Source organism: Geospiza fortis, unplaced genomic scaffold (assembly GCF_000277835.1).
Source record: "Geospiza fortis unplaced genomic scaffold, GeoFor_1.0 scaffold72, whole genome shotgun sequence".
NCBI classification, from domain to species: Eukaryota; Metazoa; Chordata; class Aves; order Passeriformes; family Thraupidae; genus Geospiza; species Geospiza fortis.
Window position 1 is genome coordinate 3,711,233 of NW_005054338.1, and position 24,267 is coordinate 3,735,499.

The 24,267-nt window shown below is 43.2% G+C and overlaps 1 protein-coding gene across 1 annotated transcript; it reads left to right on the top strand.

Moving 5' to 3' along the window:
* The first annotated feature begins 8,502 nt into the window (after nucleotides 1-8,502).
* VGLL3 (vestigial like family member 3) lies at nucleotides 8,503-22,178 on the top strand. Its single transcript, XM_031058139.1, is given in 4 exon segments — nucleotides 8,503-8,755; nucleotides 14,561-14,770; nucleotides 14,773-14,913; nucleotides 21,481-22,178. Coding segments are annotated over 4 exon segments (627 nt in total). The 5' UTR covers nucleotides 8,503-8,523; the 3' UTR covers nucleotides 21,525-22,178.
* The last annotated feature ends 2,089 nt before the right edge of the window (nucleotides 22,179-24,267 follow it).

The window sequence follows — 24,267 nt, forward strand, 5'->3', positions numbered from 1 at the left end:
CGCATCGCCGCTCATCCCCTGGAAGATCGTCTGCGGCGAGTTTCCACCAGCTGAATTTGGTGATCAGATGTTGTATTTTTCTTCTTTTTTCTTCTTTTTTTTTTTTTTTTTTAAGTGAATCAGGAAATTCTTATCGGGCTGACAGCATTTTTAGACTATGCAGTGCGTGGGTGAAGTGGGACTAATATTGACTTGGCCCTAATGTAGTCATCTGAGAATACATTTTTTGGTTGTTGCTGCATTCCATAAGGTTTTATCATTATTATCCATGAAGATTGTTTTCTCCGTACATGGGAAGTGACCCCTAGTATCAACTTGCCTGGGAGACACGAGTATGGGCTAAAACATTAAAATTCCAATCGTCTGGTTTTTTTTTTCCTTTTTTTGTTGGGAGACAGAGCCCGTTTGCAAAAGTGATACCCCAGTGAACTTGTCCAGGTTGCTCATGTTCACTCTAAACGCAAGCTCTGGAAAACTTGTGAGTTCTGCCTCTTGCAGAGTGCCTTTGCTATTATTTCTTCTCTAATCTTGGTCAGAGCTTGCAAATCGTCCATCTATGCAGTAATTTTACTTAAGAAGTTTGTGTTTGGGTATCTGGAGGTCCAGTTCATAGCCTGTGTGCTTTGGAGGGAAAATGAATAGATAAAAACTAATAGCCTCATTCTCTGACTGAGAGACCTAGAAGTAGAAAACGGCAATTGAAGCTCTGCTGAACTTCCTGACATTTAACTCTGGAAGTGTTGTCTGTATTTCTCTCTCAGATCTGTAGAACACTTAGTATGGGGAAGTCTATTAAATGACCGTGTCATGTTCAAGTGGTAGTGCTTTTTGTTTTTAAGCAGAGGTATGAAATTTCTTCCTCCAAAGGCAGGGCCATGTATTAAATGTTCTAGGGACACTCTAAGGATCACTGAAGTTTCTTGAAATTTTATTTTAAACAAACTGAGTTCTTGGGGGTTATGTTGTTTAAGTAGAGGTAGATAAGCAAGGCAAGAAACGTAGATAGCTCTGATAAGCCAGTACAGGTCCTGAGCTGGCCATATATCACATTTCCACCTAAAAGCTTTCTGAACATGGCTATCCTACGTGTTATTGACAATTTAATTTCATGAATCCTGGTTGCACTGGTTTTCCTGACATACTTGGAGCTGAAGGGTCTTCACAAGCTACTCAGATGCCGGACTGAAAAGCCAAGCTGTTGTTGCTGAAGAAAGTGTTGCACCCTCTACTTCTAACAGCTGCTAACTTTAGAGAGTGGTTTGTGTATTTTCTCTGAATCCAATGCTTTGTAAATTAAAAAAAAAAGTAAACATAGATTGAGCTCCTCAAGCATCAAGATTTATTGTTTGGGAAATGAGTGACATTTTGCAAGTCTCTGTTCCTTCAGAATTGTCCTGTCAGAGATGCTTAATCAACTGGTAGAGAACGTAACAAAAAAAGATGAAGAATCTGTTGCCAGGTTTTTGGTTCTTACACATGTGTTCAACATGTAAAACGCTCCTGCACTCTTTGTGAGGATGATGACCGTTGTAAAGAATGTTCCTCTTTGCTGGAATTAAAACCGTGGTTTAAAAATAACAGTGAGGGAAGATGAATTAGTGGGATACCTTAAAAATAAGTCTCTGCATTGGAGATGATAAAACGGAGCTCACCCTTAAAATATCCAAGGACTCCACCAAGGCATTTTTCAGTGGTATTGTACTACTCTGGTGTCTTTCAGTTTGTTTTCTGAGAGAGAAGGCTCTTCCATGCTCTGCTGCTGTTGGCTTTCCTTTTCTTATGGCAATGAGATGCAGGTGTGTCACTCTAACTAAAGCCTGTGCATCTCTACTAAAGGTATTTGTAGTAAAGCCATCTCAAATGTGTAATTGGTTTTGCCTTGGACATCAGTTTTGTGAGCTTTAAAGAGCAAAGCAGCTCTTCAGCTGTGGAGCTCAAGTGTCTGGGCTCTGGGATCTCTCTGGAGAGCCAAACTCATCGTGTTTCTTTGGGTCAGAGGAAGTGCCTGCAGCAAGACAAAGTGGGTTCAAATGCTTGTCTCCTTTTTTATTTTTTATTTCTAATGGAAAGTCTCAGACTGCTTTTAAATGGTGGACTAGCGTGCACCTGGGTTGTGCAGAAATATTGTAGCTTTAGGGGGTGGTCCATCGTGCCTTTTTAAAGTTTCCCCACACGAAAGTTATTCCCGCATTTCTGCGTCTGTATTTTTTCTGCCCTTAAAATCAGCACGGAATTGATTTTTGCCTTGTGCAGAAAGGCAGAATTTCTGGAAATGTAGCTTTCACCCATCCTTAGCCAGGAAAGGACTTACTGGCAAATTAATTTAGATGGGATTTTTTTTTTCTTTTTTAAAGCTCTTAGTGGGCTGAAGCCTGAATTCCTCTTGAATGTTAATGGGAGCAGAGGCTTAGCACCTTAGATCTTTGAGATTGCTCAAGTCCAGGGTGCTTGCTGGAGGGAAGCAAGCGAAACACGGATATACACATGCTCATATGGTGCCAGAATGAACTGATGAAGATGGGGTGTGGCCCTGATTTTACAGATAGATCGGGATTTCCATACTCCTTTGCCAAAAGACGGAGCGAGCGTGTGCTGGTGTTAGGATACGAACGTGTTTCTGTCTCTGGTGGGGAGCTGTGCAGGCGTCAGGGTAAAACCCTGCAGAGTGGCACAATTAAAATGCTCTTTGCTGTCCACTTTGCTGAGGGGCTGTGCAGCTGGAATAGTGAGCTTTGGCTTTCCTATGGGTTGGGTGAGGAATGGGTGTAACGGGATTCGGAGAGCCTTCGGGAACACGTAATTGGAGCAGAATCCCATTGTGTTCCCGGTACACAGGGATGGCTTGTCCTGTCACAACAGGCTGGGCACAGCAAGCTGCAGGGTTGAGGCTCAGGTAGGACTCACCCAGGCTCACTAACACACCACCCTTGGAAGGGGAAGTTACAGTAAATGGTAGTTTTGGAATTTCTCCGTGGTATGTAGAGGCAAGCCAACATCTAAGCCAAAGCTGTCCTTGCTAAATCAAGTCTTGCATAAGGAGCTGTGATATGCTCAAGTCAGACTTTCTGCTGGCAGTGCTGTAGACAGACTTTGTCCAGATAAGGCCTTGTCTTCATTAGCAATTTAGGTCACTAACTGGGCTCTTCCTTCCAAACTGACAGAGTTGCAGACAAGGTTGGGTCACATTTGATGCTGTGTCAGCGGGCTGTGGCTAAACCCCAGTTCACATACTGTAACTTGTTTTTTCAGTGAAATTCTTTGTCCCATGTGTCCCCAGGTTTGAGGATGGGCTTGTTACACTGCTTATGCTGTGTGGCAGTCTGCAGTGTCTAATGGCAGGTAACAGCAGAGCATGGCTTCACATCCAATTTTTGCAGTTCAGATTCTTTCTCAGGGCTATTCCTTTGCTATTTGCTCTACTAACTTCTCTGGAAGCTGTATAACCTCATAATTCATCTACTCTCACATTCACAGGGTGTCTAACCTGGGTTAGGTCCTGCCCTGTGTGTGAGGTTTTGTTGGTTGGTTTTGTTTGCTTCAATCCCATGAGACATCACTGATTAAAAAAGTTCGGCTTACTTTACTCTGCATTCTGACTGGGACCAAATTCTATTTGATCTTCCTCTAGCTACATAAAATTAGACCTTTAAACTTTTAGGATACATCTCTGTTTACATATACAGCAAAAGGTGTATAAATTCATTCTTTTTTCACCACCTCCCTCCATCAGCAGAGCACAGCGAGACCTCCAGGCTCTACCTCTACAAATCCAGTGGCTCAGCTGAAGAGAAGCTCTCACCTTGCTCATTTGTGTGGGTGGAAGTTATTGTTTCATGTTTCTAGGGCATTGCTATAAGCACATCTTTCAGGCCCAGCATTCAGTGCCCTGATTGCTTGGAATTGTCTCCTTCCTTGAATACTTTCTGTGTTATCAATGGGAGCCTGCTTGGCAGACAGCTCCACAAATGGAGGGCTGTCTGAGGATTTGCCTCGAGTTTGTTGCTGGAATTCCTTCTCAGAAGCTTATGTCAAATGACAGCCTTTTTCTCAGGGTAGGGTCATATAGTGTTTCCTCAGCGTAGTTATTCTTTATTTTTGGTTCCTGTTCTTTTTCTCATAATGGAAAATCTGTAACAGGTGGCCACAGGCACACCAGACTTTCATGCTTGGGAGCATAAAGGACCATATGCTGCATGGTGGCATGTATGGAGATAATAAATTGTAGGAAAAGGCAACCAGTTTATGTGAAAAGTAAGAGCTGGCCTGAATTTTTGATTCAAACTTGGCTGAAGTAAAACATTCTCTGCTCTCAAAGTATGGTTGTTTTTATTTTGTTGTTGTTGTTGTTTTGCTGGCTACTAACTGGTTTCTGCTGGAAGTGAATTTTTTTGGATTTGCGAAGAGGAATGTTCTGACATTTTTACCAGACACTCTGGGTGAGACCCGGGACCCTTGAAGTCACTTGGACTTTTGCCACAGGCTTTAATGTGGCCAACATTTCGCTGCATGAGAACAGTTTTGCTTGGTTCTGGGTAGGGTATGTCAGAAAATAACGGGAATCTTCAAGGCAAGGATTTTGTGTGAGATTTTTGGACTAGATGCTTTCTTGTTTTCTAATTTTTTCTTGTTTTCTTGCTCAGGAAGACAGGATAATGATTGTTTAGAATAAACTTCCTTTTTAATATTCCCATATCAGCAGTGATATGGTGTTGGCCTTCAGTTTCCTTTTGTTGTACGATTTGAATTAAAGGTTTAAATTTTCTTTAGAATTGCCTGTTTGTTGAATATATGAAATAAAAATCATATAATATTGGTTGAAGCCTGGGCTGTACAGCTCAATTTACCAAGAGATTGTGCTGTTTCAGCCATGTACTAGGGTCTGTTATCTAAGGGATTTAGACACTGAATTTCCCTGTTTTCCACTTAAATTCTGTATTCTGAATTTAAATTCAGTATTCAGTGTCTTGGCCAGGAGAAGATTTTGGGTGTTTGTTTTGTTTTTCAGAGGCTGAATCAGTCTCTGAAATCTTAATATCAGTCTCTAGTGTAAGGAAGGGAGAGGTGTATTTCATTAATATGTTAAAGTACTGAACATTGACAAGAGGATAACACTGTGTTTGGTCAGAAATACTTTGTAAAGATCTTACATATGGAATTGGCTGCTAAAATATATGCTAGAACTGTTCAAATGAAAAAGGACAAGTTAAACTGGGCTAGCTGAGGTTAGTGACCATAAACCTACCCTGGTGTTTGTGGGTTTTTTGTTTTTGTTCCCTCACACCCCATGATTGTGGGACAAATTCGTTTCGCAGCTGATGGTCTTGCATAGTTTTCCACTCACACAACTGCAGTCAAAAATACTGTGAGAAGGTTACTGTTAAGGTCAGAACAAAAATTAGGGAATTCATGTGCAAACAGGGTATTTTAGGTGAGTTGGGGGGAAAAAGCCCTCACATTGTCAAAGGATGTATACAGTGGAAAGAATGTATATACATTGCATACAAGGAAAATTTGTTGAATAACTTTCTCTCACTGTAGTGTCTTACTTAAAGAGTTTTGCAATTACAGGCTGATAATTTCTTCCTGAAATGCAAATTAATTAGATCTGTGTCTGATCACGGGCTTGCTGTTTTGAAAAATCTTTTAATTTGGAACTCTCATCCTTTGCTGCAAACCACAACTTTGCACTGTACATAATCCACACACAAGGCCTTGTTCTTACCCATTTGTCCTGCTATTTTTTTCTTGTTGCATTAGAAATTTTTTTTTTTTACGTTGAGAAAAAAAGGTCAGATTTGGTGGTTTTGAAAGGAGCAAGCGCTCAGAGCATCTTGTAATGACTGTCCATGGACTGGAGGGGAGGGAAGAGAGTTGAAATGGAAAACGAATTAGATTCTTAAGCTGTGGAAGGGGGAACATTCCTGCGCAGAGAAGCCACTCTGGAGATAAGTTTTAATTTCCTGAGCTCCAGTCCCTGTATAGGAACATTGGAAGACTTCCTTCCTGATCACCAAGTCAAGCCAGGGGCTGTGTTAGCGGTGTGTGTCTGTCTGTAATTGCGTGCTTGTGTCTGCATCTGCATAACTGCAGCATCAGTGCCAGCACCTGTAGGGATGGGAGTCAGCTCTGCTGCCTCTGTTCAGGGTCTGGCATGTTGAGATTTCTCTAGAAGATCTCTTTCATACTTTGTCTCTACCTAGAAAAAAAAGCCCAAGAGAAACCAAAAATAAGAAAAGCACCCTCCCCAGCCACTTGTCCTGCATTTTTGAGAGGATCTGGGTTGTGGTGCAGCTTCAGGAATGGCCAAGTCACCAAAGTGGATGCATTGCAGGTTTCCAGTGTGTGTGTCTCCTGTATGTGCAGTGTTGCTTGAATTGTTTCTTTCTTACTGAGGTCTCAGGGGTCTGTGATTACTCAGACAAAACCATGAGTGATATCCTAGTAAGCATTTGGGTAACAAATATTAGGAGAACTTTCCTGAGACATTTGTTTGTTTACAGAAGGCACGAAGCACTTCCAAAAAAAGTGTAGCTTACCCCAAATTCTGCATTTGCAAAAATATGTTTACAACCTCAGACCATTTCATTTTACCAGTTTTAGTTTTACTAGAAACTGCTTTATTTTGCTGTTTCCGTATTTTTGTTTATTTTATTTACTTTTACAAGTGAATCCCAGTGGTTCTCCCAAAAGTCTTAAGTAGTACTGTACTAAACTGAGCCACAGTATGACTTGCTTTGTGAAGCACAGGTTTACTGGAAATCCAGGCCATTGCCTGGATATCCCCAGCTGAAATAAAATTGCCTGTGTCCCTCACTGCAGTTTGTGCAACAGCATCTGAATTAATGGTATCCCTGAGCTGCTTCACATTTATCAGTTAACCCACTGGAATGTCAGATACGTTGCTTAACTTGCCGTGAGCTTTAAGTATAATAGGTTTTAATTCCACTTGTCAATAGCTCTTTCTTACAGTTATTTTTTAAAGTAACCGTTCATAATTAAGACTTTGCCCCCGAGCATTTATTTTGTACTGCAGTGAGAGAATTTGTGTCAGATTATGTGATTTTAGAAAGCACTGAATTTAAATGTAGTGATGGTACACAAGGTCAGAAAATGACTTTCGATTATTTCTAAATTGTACAAGCATATTTATTGTAAAAATGAAACTTTATAGACTGTGTAGTTCTTTAACTTTTTCTATACAACTATTTCAGAAAAAGGGTAAAAAAGCCATAAACTTAAAGAGATTCTGATGGCGCTAGAGTGTTGCCAAGCAAGCCATTAAAGATAAGTCAAACTGTAATTCTGTAGGAATGCTATGAAATACTTCTGCATATGGACTGTAGTTGTTTTTGGGTTCCTGAAAGTGCTTGTGTGTAAAGTCAGCTGTGGAAATGGCTGGCTAGCTAAAAGCTATGATTCCTGCAGCTTGACTGTTGTGGGGAGAGGTTTTTTCCCTGTGAAAACAGTTGTAAAGTGGAACATCTGAAAAATATGTTCCATGCAAAATGGATCTTCACACACATTTATTTTGACATTTAGGTTTGATTTGAGAGAGAGAGAGAGAATATTCTGAAGTAGCCATTCACAGATGGCCTGTGAGGGTTTTAGTTTTTTATATGCTTCTCTGTGTTTTTGGTTTGGGGTGGATTTTTCTGCATGTGTTTGCGGACTTGTCAATCCCCCTCTTCCCCCAGATCACATGGTTAATTTTTTATGACTTGAATTTTTTTCCCCTTTTCCCAAAAGCTGGTGTTAAAAAAAAAAAGAGAAAAAAGGAAAAGAAACCCCTTCCACCAAACCTCAAAACAACAACAAACCACCCCAAACCAACCCAAAAACCAAGCTCTCAAACCCCTGACCAGCCCCCAATCACCACCCCAAGCTATAACTTCCTGTGATAAAAATTCTGTCGTCAGTGAGTGAAAATTTATGCATTTTGTGGATTTTGACAATACAGTAGAAAAATTTTCAGGAAGCAGGAAACTCTCCCACCTTTACAGCTTCAGCAGTAAGTGTGGGGAATCCAGAGGGCCCTGTGCTTTCAGCTGGAGGAGTGTGCCCAGAGAAACCTGGGGCTTGCCCAGCTGGATATGTGAAATGAACATGCTGTGTATCTGGCCACTCTTCCACAGGGCTGGGCTTGACCTCTGTAGCCTTTATTGATGGAATATCCTCCCCAGGTGGGAATCAGGAGGGAATTGTTAGAGCCTGTCTGCTTTCTTTTGAAAGTATTGAGTGAAAGCTGGTGCTGATAAATTGTGGTTGTGAAACATGCCTGAGAAGCAGGTCCATCTGTGTGAGAGAGGAATAGACTCTTAAGTGGGTGCTGGTATTCTCTTCTTTGTGAAATGCCAGTGTGAAGTATTCAGGTAGTCCAAATTTAATTATAAAATGAATATTCTGTGTATTCAGTTATTTTTTGTTAAGAAAACTTTATGTTGAGCTTCTGCTGAATGCCATCGCTGATACATCTCTTGTTTGTTTTGTTTCTAATCCCAGAAGAAGTTAGCTGTGTACAACAAGATGCAGGAGTCTCTGGAAGTGAGCCTTCCCAGCAAGCAAGAGGAGGATGAGAAAGACCAGCCTGCCGAGATGGAGTACCTGAACTCTCGCTGTGTCCTGTTCACTTACTTCCAGGGAGACATTGGTTCCGTGGTGGATGAACACTTCTCGAGAGCTTTGAGCCAAGCCAGTAGCTTCAATTCAGAGACTGCCCTTTCCAAGAGCAAGGCAGGGCTGAATCCTCTGTGGAGAGGTAAGAGGGGCAGGAACTCGCTCTCTGTGGCGCGGCTTACTCGGGCTGCATTGCAGTAACACACTTGCATTGCAGCTGAAATTCTGCTTCTCTGTGGAAGTGGAAAATCCCCCTCAAATCTCCAAGAGCTGAGGAGCTTCTTTGGTTGAGTGATCTGAGGTGTTAAAGGGGGAGAGAGCAGCCAAAGGCGTGAAAGGAGCAGGCATCTCCAGCTCCTGCCTCATCCTGTCTCTGCCAGGGGCTGGGAAGGGAGAGGGCTTCACTAACGTCTGCTGCGAGGTTGGAGGCTTTTTTTTTTTTAGCTCCAAGTGTGAAACTTGGCCTGTGAGGCCAACTTGGCCTGTGAAGCCAAGAGCAAAACTGTTTGGGGTGCTGGCCTTGGATGTGAAGGAAACCTATGCAGCCTTCTCAAGTGGCTTTGCCAGGTGATCAGGATTTGTCCGCGGCCGCTTTCCAGGTGGGGAGGAGCCAGCACGGGATGGAATGGGCTGGGGGGGCAAATCCTGGCTCCTGTGGCTGCAGCCACGTGGTGTTTTCTTTTTCAGCTTGCTTGTGGGAGAGGTACAGATGATGTTATGGCTTGCTGGGTGTAAAATGGCCATGACATTACTGTGCCTCCAAGCAGGGAGCAGAAATGTGGTAGGTTCTGTGAGGCATTTACTGGCTGTCCTAACACAGTGAGTAACAACGCTGTCCTCTTGTTATGCACATAAATGCTTGAATACTTTATATGTATTTTTTGCAGCTTGCTTGTGGGAGAGGTACAGATGATGTTATGGCTTGCTGGGTGTAAAATGGCCATGACATTACTGTGCCTCCAAGCAGGGAGCAGAAATGTGGTAGGTTCTGTGAGGCATTTACTGGCTGTCCTAACACAGTGAGTAACAACGCTGTCCTCTTGTTATGCACATAAATGCTTGAATACTTTATATGTATTGGTGTGACAACGAGCAGATCTTGCCAGAGACACTACAGACAAGACTTCCACATTGGAAAAGCGTGGCAATAAGTTGCTGTTTCCATTTTGTTGCATGTGGCAGTCTGGGTGTTTTTTAAGAACCCTACAGCTGCATTGTTTCTGATCACATCCTTACGTGGACTGGCAGAGGGGTGCAGACTAAGCAAATGAGTAATGGTGAGCAATGGCCTTACATTGGGTTGATGAGAGAGGATCTGAGCTGGAGCAGTGGTATTCCTAATCAGTGATGTGGAGGTGAGACTGCACTGATGATAGCCACAGATACTAAAGAGAGATGGGATATTTGGAAACAACTGTGAAGAGAAAAATAGCACAGAAGAACTTGCTTTCCAGAAGGATGATGACAAATCCGAGGAAGTTTAAGCAAAGGTCAGCACAAGTGGCTGGGGAGCTGGAGGAATTTATGGCTTGAGCTGGGACCATTAACGCTAATGGGAAATTTTCCGTGGACTCGACTGAGAGCAGGATTGAACCTATGCTTACTAAAAAGGAGACTGGAGCGTTTATAAATGGCCCAGACAGGCTATAAATGTTTTAGCAGCAGGATCAAGGCAGTCCCCAGAGACCCCATGCCCACAGCAAGCCCTCTTCAGCGAGCCTGGGGATGTTCCGTGGGTGAGGTTGCGTGTCTTCCCCTTGGCCTCAGACATACCCTGTTGTTTTTCCCTGTCCCCCCTCTGTGGTTTCACAGCCATCCCCAGAGGGCTCTGAGTGGCCTGGTGTGAGGGTTCTCCAGCCATGCTGCCCCCTGACCCCATGTGCCCCATGCCCTCAGTGGGGAATGGAGGTCAGCATGTCCCGAACATCTTCTGGGAATAGAGTAAGGAGATACACCCTGCACCATCCCTGCACCTGCTTCAGGGGCATGGAAGTCCCTGGGGAGGCTGCTGGGAGCTGGCAGCATTTGCTGCTCCAGAGAAGAGAAGCTGACAGGAGCTTTTATCAGGCCCAGATGGGTTTCTGAAATATTCCTGCTTGAAAGCAAGTTGGAAGGACCAACACTGTCAGCTTGGTCTTCTGGTTTATGCACAATATCAAAGATGCTCAGTTACAGCACATGAATGTGAGCTTGTGTCCCATTACCTAAAGAAGTTAAATTATCATTAGCTTGAGGTTCTTCCACAAATAACCTTCATGGGTAGTCAGAATTGCTGTCAATTTCTTACTCAGAGATAAACTAGAAAGTATTTTATTTTGCAATAGCTGTTTTGGGAGATGCAGGTTTCAGCGGAAAGTGTGTGAGCATGAACTGGCTTCCTAGCTCACTGCCTTTTCTCTTTTATCTGTAAGAAAGGAGGGATTAGCAATGTTTTTGACTTTTTTTTCATCTTTTTTTGTTTTCTTATTTATTTTGAAGGTGTTCTGATAAAAATGCAAACTCTGATTTTATCATTAAGGTTTGCAGGGGTTTTTTTGCTTGTTTTGAGGAGGGATTTTGCTTACGTATAAAAACAGAACCTGTTGTTCTGAAAAGAGCAATTTTTTATCATTTGCATGTTGATCAGGTTGGGCTAAAAATTATTTTGAAAACTGATTTTTTATAAAATACAGTTCTATATGACAGGCTTGAGTAATGTGAATATTGAATTTTAGGTGTAGCTGCCTGAAGTCTTTTGCTGGTGCCAATGATACCTTGACACTAATGTTACTTTAATGGTATTTTTATCAACATGTTTTTCCTTGTTGAAAGTGTTGGGTTGTTTTTCTATCTTTTCTTTCCTCTTGCCTTAAGTGAGAGCTGATGTTGTGCTACAGAAAGCTCCATATGTTGTCTCCTTTCCAGTGTGTGCACTTCTGGTGTGTTTTCAGTGTGTGCTGTGAACATTTGGGTTGACCACCATGAACATTTGCATCAGCCACAGCTTCGTGGTCCCTGGGATGTTGCCTTGTCCCTGCCTCCCTGTATTTAGGGTAGGAAATTGTGGTGACTGTAGTATCTTTCTTGGCAGTTTTTGTTAAATGCCTCCTGAAAGGCCATGGAAGCACAGAGATTTTTGAATTTTTATTTTTTTTTTCTTTTTCAAGAGCAGTGTGGACCTGGCTGTTTCTCCATGTTCCATAGAAGCCAGGTATCCCTGGGCACTCGGAGTGGGTGAAATTTTCCTGCATGTTTGTGTGACATGGGCTGAGCCTTTGTGTCCAGTGGCAGGAGTGACCTTTTCCAGTGAGAATGGCCACACTCAGTGGTGCCAGTGGGGGCTGGCCCCTGGCAGTGATGGCAGGATCAGGCAGCAGTGATGGCTTTGTGAAACCTGCACAGGTTTGAAAAGTGAAGGTGACCAAACGTGTTTGCTGTGGCCTGGACCTCCTGCATGACTGGTAAAGCCAAGCTGTTATGCAATTTGGGATGAATTCACGTTGGCAGATTCAGTGGTTTAAAGTGCTCTCTCCTGTTACTAAAGCTGTCCTGCAGATACTTTGTGGTTTTCTGTGCTTTTTTGAAGTGCAGGGCTTTGGATTTAGGGCTTTTCCATGCAGATAACAGCCAGATAGTTTTCAAAAACTCGATTACAGAGGTTAATTTTCCAGAGTACTGGCAGAGCATTGTCAGGCTATGCTCTTCTGTTAAGTAGTGTGGAAAACAACAGAATAGACATGAAGTTTGCTTTTTTTTTTTTTTTGTATCAGCCCTGCTGCCAACAGCACAAGCCATACATACCCTCCATCTCAGTGTAATCCCTTTTTACAAGGGGTGGTTTACAAACAAGGAACAATACCAATTTTGGAGCAGTGCTGAGGCTTCTGTAATATGCTTGAAGCTCTCTGTAGTCTTCAAGCATGAATTGCAATAAAAATACATTGCTAAAAGCAGCCCAGCCTTTTGAAGAAACCCATGGAGTGTAGCTTGCCAGATAAGTTTGCAGCCTCTGAAGCATTTTGGCACAAAGCATCCACAACGTTTGTCCATGGTATGTTTGCAAAGTTTGTTTCCAATATCGGAAGTTAATCAGACTCAAAAAAACTGCCTAAATCAAAGCCAACTGATGTGTGGAAAAATTTCTCTGATTTTAATGGATTTTAAAACAGAGACACGAGTGTCCTAGTGATGCAGTCAGAAAACACTTTCAAGTTTTTTACTTCCAAAATATTTTTGTATAAGCAAAGTTCAGAGGCAGGAGTGTTTGAAGAATCTGCTCATTCTCAATGGTGTCTTCACCCAAGCTTCATTCCAGCTGCTTATTAAACAAAGCAAAACAAAAGGTGATTTAAAAAAAACCCCACTTTTACAAAAGTTATGAGGAACAGAGGATTCCTCGCCTCATCAAATGCTAAACTTCCCTGGTTTTATTTCTCCATAGGCTATTTTTATGACTGTTCTTTCATCAGAGGTGAAGTTCTGTATTTTTATGTTTCCATCTTTGACCAAAAAAAAAGTCCTGTTGGAGCTGAGAAATATTGCACGAAGCAGTACTTTCTAGCCTGAGCTGGCAAGAGGATTGTGAGAATGGAGCAGCCAAGACTTTGCTACACATCAAAAACACTAACTGCTCCTTCAAAAGAGGAATTTTTAGAATGTGATTTCATAATGTAGAGGTATTGGAATCCATTTAAATATAAGCTGAGCCTTAGCTGTAAGAAGCAGCAAGTTCTGACAAAAACCTTTTTGAGCTACATAGATAGTTCTGCTTGTATGATCCTACTGGGTAGAGGGCATCATGATCTATTCTATGAAGGAATAACATAAGCTGTGTTAGATATGACCTTTATCCCATCAAAGCATGCAATTAGTTTGAGAAAATCAGGTGTTCTTTTAGCCAAGTGTTTTCTGTTCTGAGTGTGAGCTGGTTCTCTTTCCTCTGAAGCATTTGCAGCCACAACAGCTGCCTTTCCAAATGATGTGCTCTGGTCTGGGCAGGAGTTAGCATCTGTTCGCAATTTCTGTACCAAGATCCTGAGAGGGCTCTGACTCTACAGCCTGAAGAAGAAAAATCTTCTTTGGAAGGGGGGATCATATGTATGTGAAAACCTGATGGGAGGGAATGAAGATGGGGGAGCCGGGCTCCCTTCAGCAATGCTTGCTGACAGAACAGGAGGCAGTAGGCCGGGATTAGAAAACAGGAAATTCCATCTGAATACAAGAAAACTTTTTGTTTTGTTGGATTTTTTAGGCTGGTTGTTGCTTTTGGGGATTTTTTTTTGAAAGGCTGCAGAGTCTGGAGCTCACTCAAAATCTGACTGGACATGGTCCTGAACAGCTGCTCCAGGTGACCCCAGTTGAACAGGGGAATTGGACTAGACAATCTTTGTCACTATAGGACACAGAACAACATGAGCGCACACACTGCTGCTCTCAAGGTGAAAAAAGGGAGGTTCATTTTCTGACTCCAACATTTATAGATTTCCAAAAGTGACAGTGGATTGGAGGGGGTAAGTGCCACCTCTCCAATGACACTGGACAAACTAACAGTCCATCAAATTTCTCTTCCTCCATAAAAGAATGCAAAACAATAAGTTATTTACATGAAGTGTGTGAGAAAGTTCGTTACAAGAATGTAAACATCAGAAGGCTTAGAAGAACTTAAAAAATCAGAGCGACAAACCTTCCTACCTCAAATGGCCAGTGATTCTGTATTTACTTAGAAAATCTTAAAAAATCAGAGTGACAAACCTTCCTACCTCAAATGGCCAGTGATTCTGTATTTACTTAGAAAATCTTAAAAAATCAGAGTGACAAACCTTCCTACCTCAAATGTCCAGTGATTCTGTATTTACTGAGGAAGCTTGAGTTCAGCCAAACTTCAGAGAGCAGCAAATCATTGTAAGGTTTTTATTCTGGGATGCATTGTTCAGCTTCAGTCACACTTCCCTTCTTTCCTCCCCACCAGAGAGCTCCACGATTTCAAGCCAAAGGAGCGGATTCCCCACCTCCTTCTGGACCAGCTCTTACCAGCCTCCTCCTCCCCCCTGCTTGAGCGGCGTGCACCCTGATTTCCCCGTGACTGCACCAGGCACCTTCCCAGCAGCAGCAGACCCCGGCAGCTGGCCGGGACACGGCCTGCCCCAGACTGCCCCGGCTCCTGCCCCCGCCCCCCCCCCGGGCCGGGGTGCGCGCCCGCCAGGATCCCCGCGGCCCAGGCCGACGGGGCCAAGGCCGAGCCCGCCGCCGGCGCTACCTCAGCCTGGGCCGGAGCCTTCCACGGAACCGTGGACATCGTGCCCAGCTTTGGGTTTGATACAGGTAAGATGGCTTGGTTTTTGTAATTTTTTAAATATTTTTTTTGTAATTTTTTTGTTGTTGTTGTCGTCGTCGTTGTCTGTGACTTGTTTGAGCAGACATGAACTCCCTGCAGCTGAAGCAAGGCTGGCTCTCAACAAGGAGACATCTTCATTGAATAAAGAGCCTCTCAATATGTTTTTATAGGCATGCTCTAGCTGAGGGATATCCTAGTTTTTCCAATCTGCAGAAGCAGGTACAAGTGCATGTGAAATGGAGCAGAAAGCACTAAACAAAAACGTGTCCAAATGATTCCCACAAATGTGGGAATCCCTCCTGTAGTTGCTGTCGGGGCAGCTCTTCCTGCCTTCTGCTGGAAGACCTTGGTCCCATTCAAGCTAGAGATGAGTTGTGGCACGATCTGCATTTTTTGTTTGTTCCTTTTTATTTAAATATTGTCAGAAAATGTTAATTATACTTCCATGAGGAAGTTCTCAGCTTGTTCAGCTAGTTCATATGTGCCTTCTGCTGAGAGACCTTTATCTGCCTTGGTCCCATGCAAGCTGGACGAATTGTGGCACAATGCGCAGGTTGTTTTGCTTCCTTTTTATTTAAATATTGTCGGAAAATGTTAATTATGCTTCCACAAGGAAGTTCTCAGCTTGTTCAGCTAGTTCATATGTGCATCCACTAATATTTAGCTCCAATGAACTAATAACCTGAGGACTGCATCTTGAGATGGAGCAGCTCAGCATTTCCTTCCTGTGTAGTATCCAGTTGTCACATGGAGAACAGAGGTGCTGATTGAGCTTACCATCAATCTAAACATCTTTCTATAGGGTGTAGGCAGAGGTGTGTGAATTAAATTCATTTTACTGCAGGGTCTGTAGTCTGAAGTGCAGAGCATGAACTCCATCTGTGTTTGTGAGCTTTGAGTGGCAGTCTCTTGCCTCAGCATCTGAAGCTGTCTGGCAGCCCCTCAGGGTTTGAAGTTTCTGGCCATCAAGTGACTGACAGTTCCCAGTGCATCCATCCTGGAGCTCATGGGCCCCACTGAGGGCTCCTTTTTTTGGTTAGATATTTATCTCACCAGCAGCAATCCTTGCAGATCAGTATTTCTTAAAGACATTATGTTATCTGATTAAGGAAACACTAGGTTTGTATCTTTGTTCCCTTTTCCTTAAAGTATCTATTTGTCTCAATTTTTGATAGCTCTGTCTGACTGGTTCAGTGTCTGAGAACCATTTCTTTGCCTTGATTAGTGGGCAGGGGAGTAAATAATGGATGGAGTAAAAAAGGCTGTTTCTTAAAGATTAAATACTATGAACCTAATTCAAATCTATCTCTTCCCTTTAAAGCAACTGGGAACCAGTAATCTCTAAATACTATGCCACTTTCTGTCTTGATGTCAATAAAACTAAAAAAAAGCTTATCAGGATTCTTAACAATTTATATATAAATAACATTTCTAGCTAAACCAGCAAAACAGCAATAATTATATTTTGTGCTTTTGGGTTCAGAATGATAAACTAACCAGACTGGGATCTTGAGATTTTTCCTTTGTGACAAACCCCATAAGGGGGGAGTGAGGTGTTTTCTCTGAAGCATAAGCAGAGTGCCACTGTCACTGGTGTAAGGGACAAGCCCTCCTGGACCCAGCCCCACCTGCAGAGCCCTGGTATTTGGCTTAACCTTTTGGGGATGGAACAGAGAACTCTGTAAGGAATTGTTAGTCAGGAGAAGCCTCTGCCTGGCTTAGGTACAAGTCCAGCCTAGGCTGTGAGCTGTTTTTCTCTTTAAGGAGCAAGTACCTCTAAAAGGACTGGGTCCTAGCACTTCCTTAGAGAACAAACACAGCTTTGGCTTGGTGCTGCCTGCTGCTTATGAAAATCCCTGTGGAAGGGTACATTTGGGTGCTAATTTAGTCAGGATCCTGATTTGGCAGTGCCTTGCATGTCATTTGGTTCCTCAGCGTGGGAGACAGTGGGAAGGATCTGAACTGTTCACTTCTGACCCATGCCTGATTGTGTGGGTTTTAGTCTGAGTTCCTGTGGGGAAAAAGAAAGAGGGGAAACGTGTGACTGGTTGGAAGAAACAGAGAATCTCAGCAGACCAGTGTCTCACTAGTTTGAGACTGTTCAAAAGGGTCACACACTGAAACACAACAGCAAAACCCTGTTAGGCAGCCCCAGTTTTGAAAACAAGGGTGCAAGCATTGGAACACAGCAGGTAGTGGAAACCTGTGATTACAATTACAATTATTTGCTCTCTTGCCCTGCACACTCATCTTTCCCATGCTTTTCACCCTTTGCTTTGGAAAGGGCTGGAAGGCTGAGCTTCCTTTTCAGCCTTGCCTGCAGCTTGTGCAGTTGAGACAAGAGCTTTGGTTACAGGCACTCGAGGCATGGAGAGAAGATGGAGCTTAATTGCCTCAGGGTTTTGTGTGCACATCCAGCAGAGTCATCCCAGGGAAAGTGTGGGGAGGGGAGGGGGTTGCTCGAGTAGCACGTGGAGTCACATCCAGCACTTGCTTCATGTGCACTTCAGGGAGAGCAGATTATACTGGATAAATCTCCACATCACACAGCATTTCATTACATTTAACTCCAATGTCAGAGAGCTATCTCAAGAGAGAGGCTACAAACTCAAGAGCCTGGAAGAGTGAACTGGCTTTTAGTGACATAAAGTGCTTTCTCCAGAGTAGGGTAAGGACATAGTGGAAAGAATATGTCAGTTCTGAAAGTGTTTGCTCATATATCCCTGGAGAAAATAACCTGTGGAGCTGTCAATATATCAGATTCATGAGCTTCAGGTGATTTATGTTAAAGAAGTTCATTTGGTCTATACCTGGACATTGCCTTTTGGAGTCCTTTTACAAACTGATTCTCCCTCTTCTTACCATGGGCCACATTTCTTGTGCTACTGTCACATGGATTGTAGGAACATCTGCAAAATTCCTCACGCTGAGTTATGTGGAATGATGGTGTTGGGATCAGGGCAGGCTGGCTGTAATCTTACCCTCTTGCAGCTACATTGTTGCATCTCTGCCGTGCCAAGCCAGATGATCCATCTCAAGAATGGATGATGCCAAATCACTCCAGAGGTTAAGAGGAGGTTCCCACTGCATGCACGGTGTAGTTTGGGAATTTATGGCTCAGAACACATTGTGTGGGACATCAGCACAGGGCTGACAAACTATTGATCTGTCTGGCACATCTGTTTGAACTTACATGGTCCTGTTTTAGGGGATGAAGGAGGATTTAGCTACCTGATTGCCATTAAATGTGGCTTAATCCTCACGTTGTAGGCTGCAAGTTAACCCTTTTGGAAGCTTCTGTGTCAGTCCAAGTGCAATTAAAGAAAGTGCTGGTCTGCATCAAGAGCTGTTAAAACCTGCTAGGTTTGTGTCTGCTGGTGTGTAGTGTCTTTCCAAAGTGCACAAGCTGCAATGCTCAATAAAAGAGTACATTTCATGTCAAGCATTGATGTAAACACCTTGGAATAAGCAGAGACTGTTTGGATTTAGGCCTGAGCTCCTTGCCCTGCTGGTGTCAAGCAAAGCAAGGTCGGGCTGTCACCAGCTCTGCCTGTGGCTCAGGGCTGCAGCTGTAATCCAGTGTCACCACTGAAGTTTCCTGCTTGTGCTTAAGCCACATCCAGCACTTCACATCAGGGACTGGGGAAGGGAATTCCTGTCTCAGTGCTGCTGGTGGTTGTGGCCATCAGTGCTTTCCTGGGGAGCAGGGTGGGAGGTGTCCTGCACCCCAGACCCTTCAGGTGAGCAGTGGGGTTTGGCTGTGCTGCAGGCAGCCCACGGGGAGGAGAGAAGAGCATCTTGCCTTGCCACTGCAGAGCCTAGGAGATATCCTGTCCTGCTGTGGGACAGATGTGCTGGAGGAGGCTTCCTGCAGCCCCAGCACACAAAAAGCAAAGCAGGACTTTGGCATGAGTGATGGCTGTAAATCTATTAAAACTGAGGTGTGTGCTCTTCATCCTCTAAAGTTACACACATTGCAGTGAATAACTTCAAATTTAGGTGAATTAATCAGCATCCTTTAGTCCTGGTTTACTGTGGAAAATCCCCTTTTGGAAATGCCTGTCAGTGTGATACAGTGGAGTTGGAGGGGCCAATGCAATCCTTCTGTACATTTGTCTGTGTTCACACACATCCCACAAGTTTGTCACAACTCATTAGATTTGCCTAGATGTTCCCACAGAGCCTGCATAATGTTTGTGTGGCAGTTAGCTCTAATGTAGGTGGCCCAGGGAAGGGGGATTTGCTGGAGTGGCAGTGCTGGGTCATGCAGTGCAAGTGAGGATTTCCTTGCTGAAAGGAAAGCACTGCAGGTGGGAGCTCTGGGTGAGTAGCCAGCCTTGGATTCTGTGTTAGGACTGCAGATGGCCTTGCCTTGAAGGAGATGGGAATATAATGAGGAGAAGGCATGGAAAGTGTTCCACATTCAGTTCTGTAAATAGGACAAGTTTGGATTTTTGGATTGTTTTCTCTTGCTCTTTAGAGTGTAGCTATACCTTAAACCTCCTTGTTACAGCTATTTGTGCCTTGCAAAGACACCTGCCTAGGGAGGTGCCTGTTCAGCTAGTTACTCCCTTTCTACCAATTGCTGCTGTCAGATGGAAGATCTCTTAATGTGTGTGTGTCATTTTTTTTTAAGCTGCTAGGAGCCATATAGCCTGTTTCACTTCTTACAGGCTTCCATGGCCTCTGGTGTCCTTTAGTGGTCCACTGGTGAACTTAAATGACTTCTTTATGCTCTGAAAGTTTTCTGCTGACTTTTTTTTTTCTTTTTTTTTTGGGGGGGGGGGGGTGGTGGTTCATCTTTGTTTAAAAAATTGTAAACAGCAAGAGCAAGGGAAAAATAGTCCCAAATTGTCATCACTAGCTTTGAGGCAGCTTTGAAAGGAGCAGCAGTTCATTATGGCTGTCTATGATGCTGCCAGGGAAACAAATAGCTCTTAAGCAACAAGGAGACATCTTCATTGAATAAAGAGCCTCTGAACATGTTTTTATAGGCATGCTCTAGCTGAGGGATATCCCAGTTTTTCCAGTCTGCAGAAACAGGTACAAGTGCACGTGAAATGGAGCAGAAAGCTCTAAACAAGGTTTGGTGCAGCACACCTGTGGGCTCTGCTTTCCCTTTTTCTTCACTGCTGGGCACACAAGTGTTTGTACCCTGATTGGGGATCCTCACAAGGATAGAGCCATATGCTCTCATCTTTTATGAGTGAGTGCTAATTGCTTTGCAGCTCAGCTCTGAAATGTTGATCATCATTACATATTTAATTGCTTATAATCTTAAAGCAAGGGGGTAGTTGTCAGATCTGAACCCTCCATGCCTGCCTGTAAGTTTTCTGAAAACTTATGGGTCTTCCTTCATATTCACTGTGTGACTGGATTTGGAAATGAGATCCATGCCTAGCACATGGTTAAACATCACATGAACACAGAGCTCTGGTGGTTACAGCATCACAGAGGTCTGGAGTTGCACCTATTTGCATTAGTGGTGAAATTAACCCAAAACTCTTAGCAAGTCAGATGCCTGGGTACATTGCATAGCAGTAATGATGACTTGTAGTGAGAAATGTGCCTTTATTTCATGGAATGTCATTTACTTGCCTCAAAACATCAAAGGACAGGTTTTAAATCGTTGAGACTTGGAGTGCCTTTTTACCTCTGAAAATCTGTGCCTGCATCTCTGTCCTTTACTTTCCCTATAAATGAGCAAGAATGTATCTTCTTTGAGACATTTAATCTGCACCTGCCCTTCTATTGTCTGCATTTGAGGTTTATGCCCTTTTAGGTGTGAACAGAGAGATTGGATCCCTCTGGAGCAGAGAAATCCCAGATTATAACTCAGGTTCCAAGTCTATAATGCTAGAGCCGCAGCATAGCACCACATTTATTAGATAGTCCTCACTTTTTTACAAAGGAAAATGTTAGAGGAACTCATAACAAATGCAAGCTGAAAACCATTAATTTTTCCCATGTGGAAGCACTAGCCATTCTTGGCTGGAAATCTTGCACTCTGTAGGTGAAATTATTTGGGATTTTTTTGCCTGCTGCAGGAACATTTTCCCCTCTCTCCTCTGCGAGGTGAAATGTCACAGAAACTGTGAAATCCTGAAGTGTCCCAGGCATTTCCTAGAGGAGATGGTGTCTGTGGCTGGGCCCTGCCTGGAAATATTGCTCTGCTGCCTACTGGATAATTGATGCAGACCTTTATGGGGGGTTTTTTCACTCCATGCCATGTTCCACATGAGCTCAAGCCAAAGAATCACATGCAGGAATTTTATCACCATTTCTGAAATGCTTGAGCCAGAATCAAACTTCAATATGGTTTAATTTTACCCCTCGTAAACTAAAAGGTTTGGAGCAGTAACACTGTTGCTAACAAGTCCTTTAAACTGTTAAATTGTCATTTGGTGTGGGTTTTTTTTATTTTTAAAATATTTTTTAAAATTCAAAACTTGTTTTTCTTTAGTTGCTTGGGGAGGGGGAAGAAGAAACCATCTGATTTATTAATTTAATATTTATTGATACTAATTATTTTCCTTTTCTTTTCTGAAATGTAGGTCTACAGCATCAGGACAAGAGCAAGGAAACTGCTTGGTTCTGAGGTGCAGAGAAATTAAGACCAGCTAAAGCTGGAGTCAGCAGAGCTGGGTGGGTGATACAGCAGTGGTTGACTCCTTCTCTGTGGAGCAAAGGACGCACATGAAGATGAAGAGCCAACTATTCTGGTTTTGCTATTGAGCCTTTTATTTGTAAGGCCGTTTATGGGTCCCACAGTGTTGGAAGAAAAACCAGAAACCTAACTTTTCTTTCTTTCCTCATCTGAGCCTGCTGCAGCTGGGCAACCTAACTCCTTTCTGCTCCTTTAACAGTGTTTCGTTTTGTTCAGCTTGATATTTTTATGAACAGTCTCAATAGTCAGGAAAAAAGACTCTCCCTTGACTACAGTGCGCCTTCTTTCAGGAATACAGTATTTTGTAGCTCTTTGTGCATCTATTTTTGTAGAAATACAGAAAGTTTGGGTAAGGATCGATGGGCTATTTTAGGATGACATATTTTTTTAAAAAAAATTGTAAAATTGTTAAGTTCTGTTTAAAGAACTTGCTCTCAGAGAAGCACTGGCAAAAATGTATAAAATGCTATTTTTAGATGTCTGTGATGTGTTTGTGCATTTTGGGTTTTTTTTGTTTGTTACCTCAAATGTCTATCTTTCTCTTCTTTTTAAAGAGCTAAACTCCTTTGTTTCCACATTACTGAATTCTGATGTTTTTGTCCTTTTGTTCTAGCTTAAGCAAGTATAATTCACACCTGAAGTTTCAGCCAAATATTTTTTTCCTCGTGTTAGATTGTAGTAAGTGTTTTTGTTTTTCTTGCTTCTAAAGGTGACTTTGTGCTGTGCTGTGAGAAGCTTGCAAACACCTTTAGCATAGAGCAAAGCCTGAGGTTACAGCAACTGCATTTCCCACCCATCCATTCTTTCAAAATGGACCAAATACTCTTAAATCAGACACGAATATGGGCCTCATCTATGATCCACTGAAGCTGTTGAGCACAGTTCTCTGTGGGTTATGGTGCTCATAAATATCAGTAAAATCTTACAGACAGGACATTCAGCTAAGCCATTTCAAGGTGGTCACTTACAACATCAATATTCAGGGAAAATGATCAAAAAGAAAAATAATCCAGGTTTATAAAAATGTGTGGCTTGTGGAAACAAAAGGTTTTCACAACAAGGAGAACACAAGGAGAGCTCCTGTTGCCTTCAGGCTGAGTTTGCCTGGGCTGGGCTGTGCCGTGGGGTTTGTGGGACCTCAACTGCAGCGCTGCATTTCATAACCAGGCAGGCCTGCATGCACTGGGGCCACGTGGAGCCACAGCCCCTCTGCTTGGGACACCCCCCTGGCCTGGGCCTTGGCTCTGACTTGGCAATAAAGGCTTTGGTTGGAGCCAAGGTGGGCACCATCAATCCTGAGTGAGGGCTGTGAGGCCGCCGTGGGCAGGAGCTGGGTCGGTCTCTGTGCGCAGCCCTTGGGGACTCCAGCGTGGGCTTTGGTGGGACTGAGGGGAGCCCAGGGTCAGCACCCGGGTTGCTGGGTCCTGGCTGTGGCTTGGAGATGTTCCCCTTCCGCTCTGTGCACCAGGGTCCCTCTGTAGTATTTCCTAAGGCTCTTACAAAGCATTGTATTTCTGTCACCGCTGCTCTCAGACATCCCTGTTTGAGAGACACGGCAGCCAACTGGAAAAACCAAGACACAAACACATGGCTGAGATAAGAAAGAGTTTAATTTTAAGGCACTGAGTGTTGTAAATGTAGTTTTGTCAGGTGGAAACCACATGGATCTGTGTGTGAAAGGGGAGGGGGGTGTTGGGAAGCGCCTGCCACTCCGAGGTTCCCTGCACTGCTGCTTCCCTCCAGGCTGTTTGAACTTGATCCTATGAGGTGTTGAGCATTCTCCCTTGTCAAGGGAGAGGGCTTGACATGCTGGCACTGGAGGCATTAGGATTATATCACAATTTGGCAAGACCCTTAAGTCTCTACCTTGCTGATTTGAAGTTTGAGACAGTGTATAAATGCTGAATGGACTATGCTTAAATATTGCTTCAGAGTAATAAGGTTGTAGTCTCTCTGTTGGGATGATGAATTAAATGTGGTGGGGTTTTTTCCCTCATCTTTGTAGTCCATCAGTATTTCTTTCTCTCAATAAATTTCGCTCTCATGACAGTTCTCTATATTATTGCTGCTCTGGTGGAGCTAGCTCCTCAATTTGTCAATAAATTCATAATGCAGTGGGAAAACTGTATGGGAGGGAATGGAGTACCAGCTGCCACCGTTCACTTTCTTATCAGGACAGTACAGTTCAGGAAGTATCTCAAGAAAAAGAGCTCTGACTTAGGAATGTTGACTGTATGAGAAATACTGGGAGGAAAAAAAATCTTAAGCTTTTTTTTTTCTTTTCTTTTTCTTTTTTTTTTCCCCTTGGACTTGGCAAAAGTGGAAATTAAAGAAGACAGTGTGTCCTCTTTGAACTTCAGGGATGGAGAGTTTGGGTGGCAGAGGAAGCAAAAGAAAAGGTAGCATTTCTTTTTGAGGTGTGTTTGACTTCCTGAAATAGTTCAAAGCCTAACCAGAGCAGTCTGCTCTCTGCCTTCCCCTTCACAAGCTCATACTATGAGGGCTTGGTTCCCTATAGATGGCAAAGCAAAACAGGACAGGAACAAAACAGGCCCACAGTTTGCACTGGAATTTCATTGTGGATTGTATCTCTGAGTTGTTGGTTAGTGGGGATGAAGAAGTGGGGAAGCTGTTTCCTCTTCCCCTCCAGGACTACTGTTCTGCACAGAGTTTC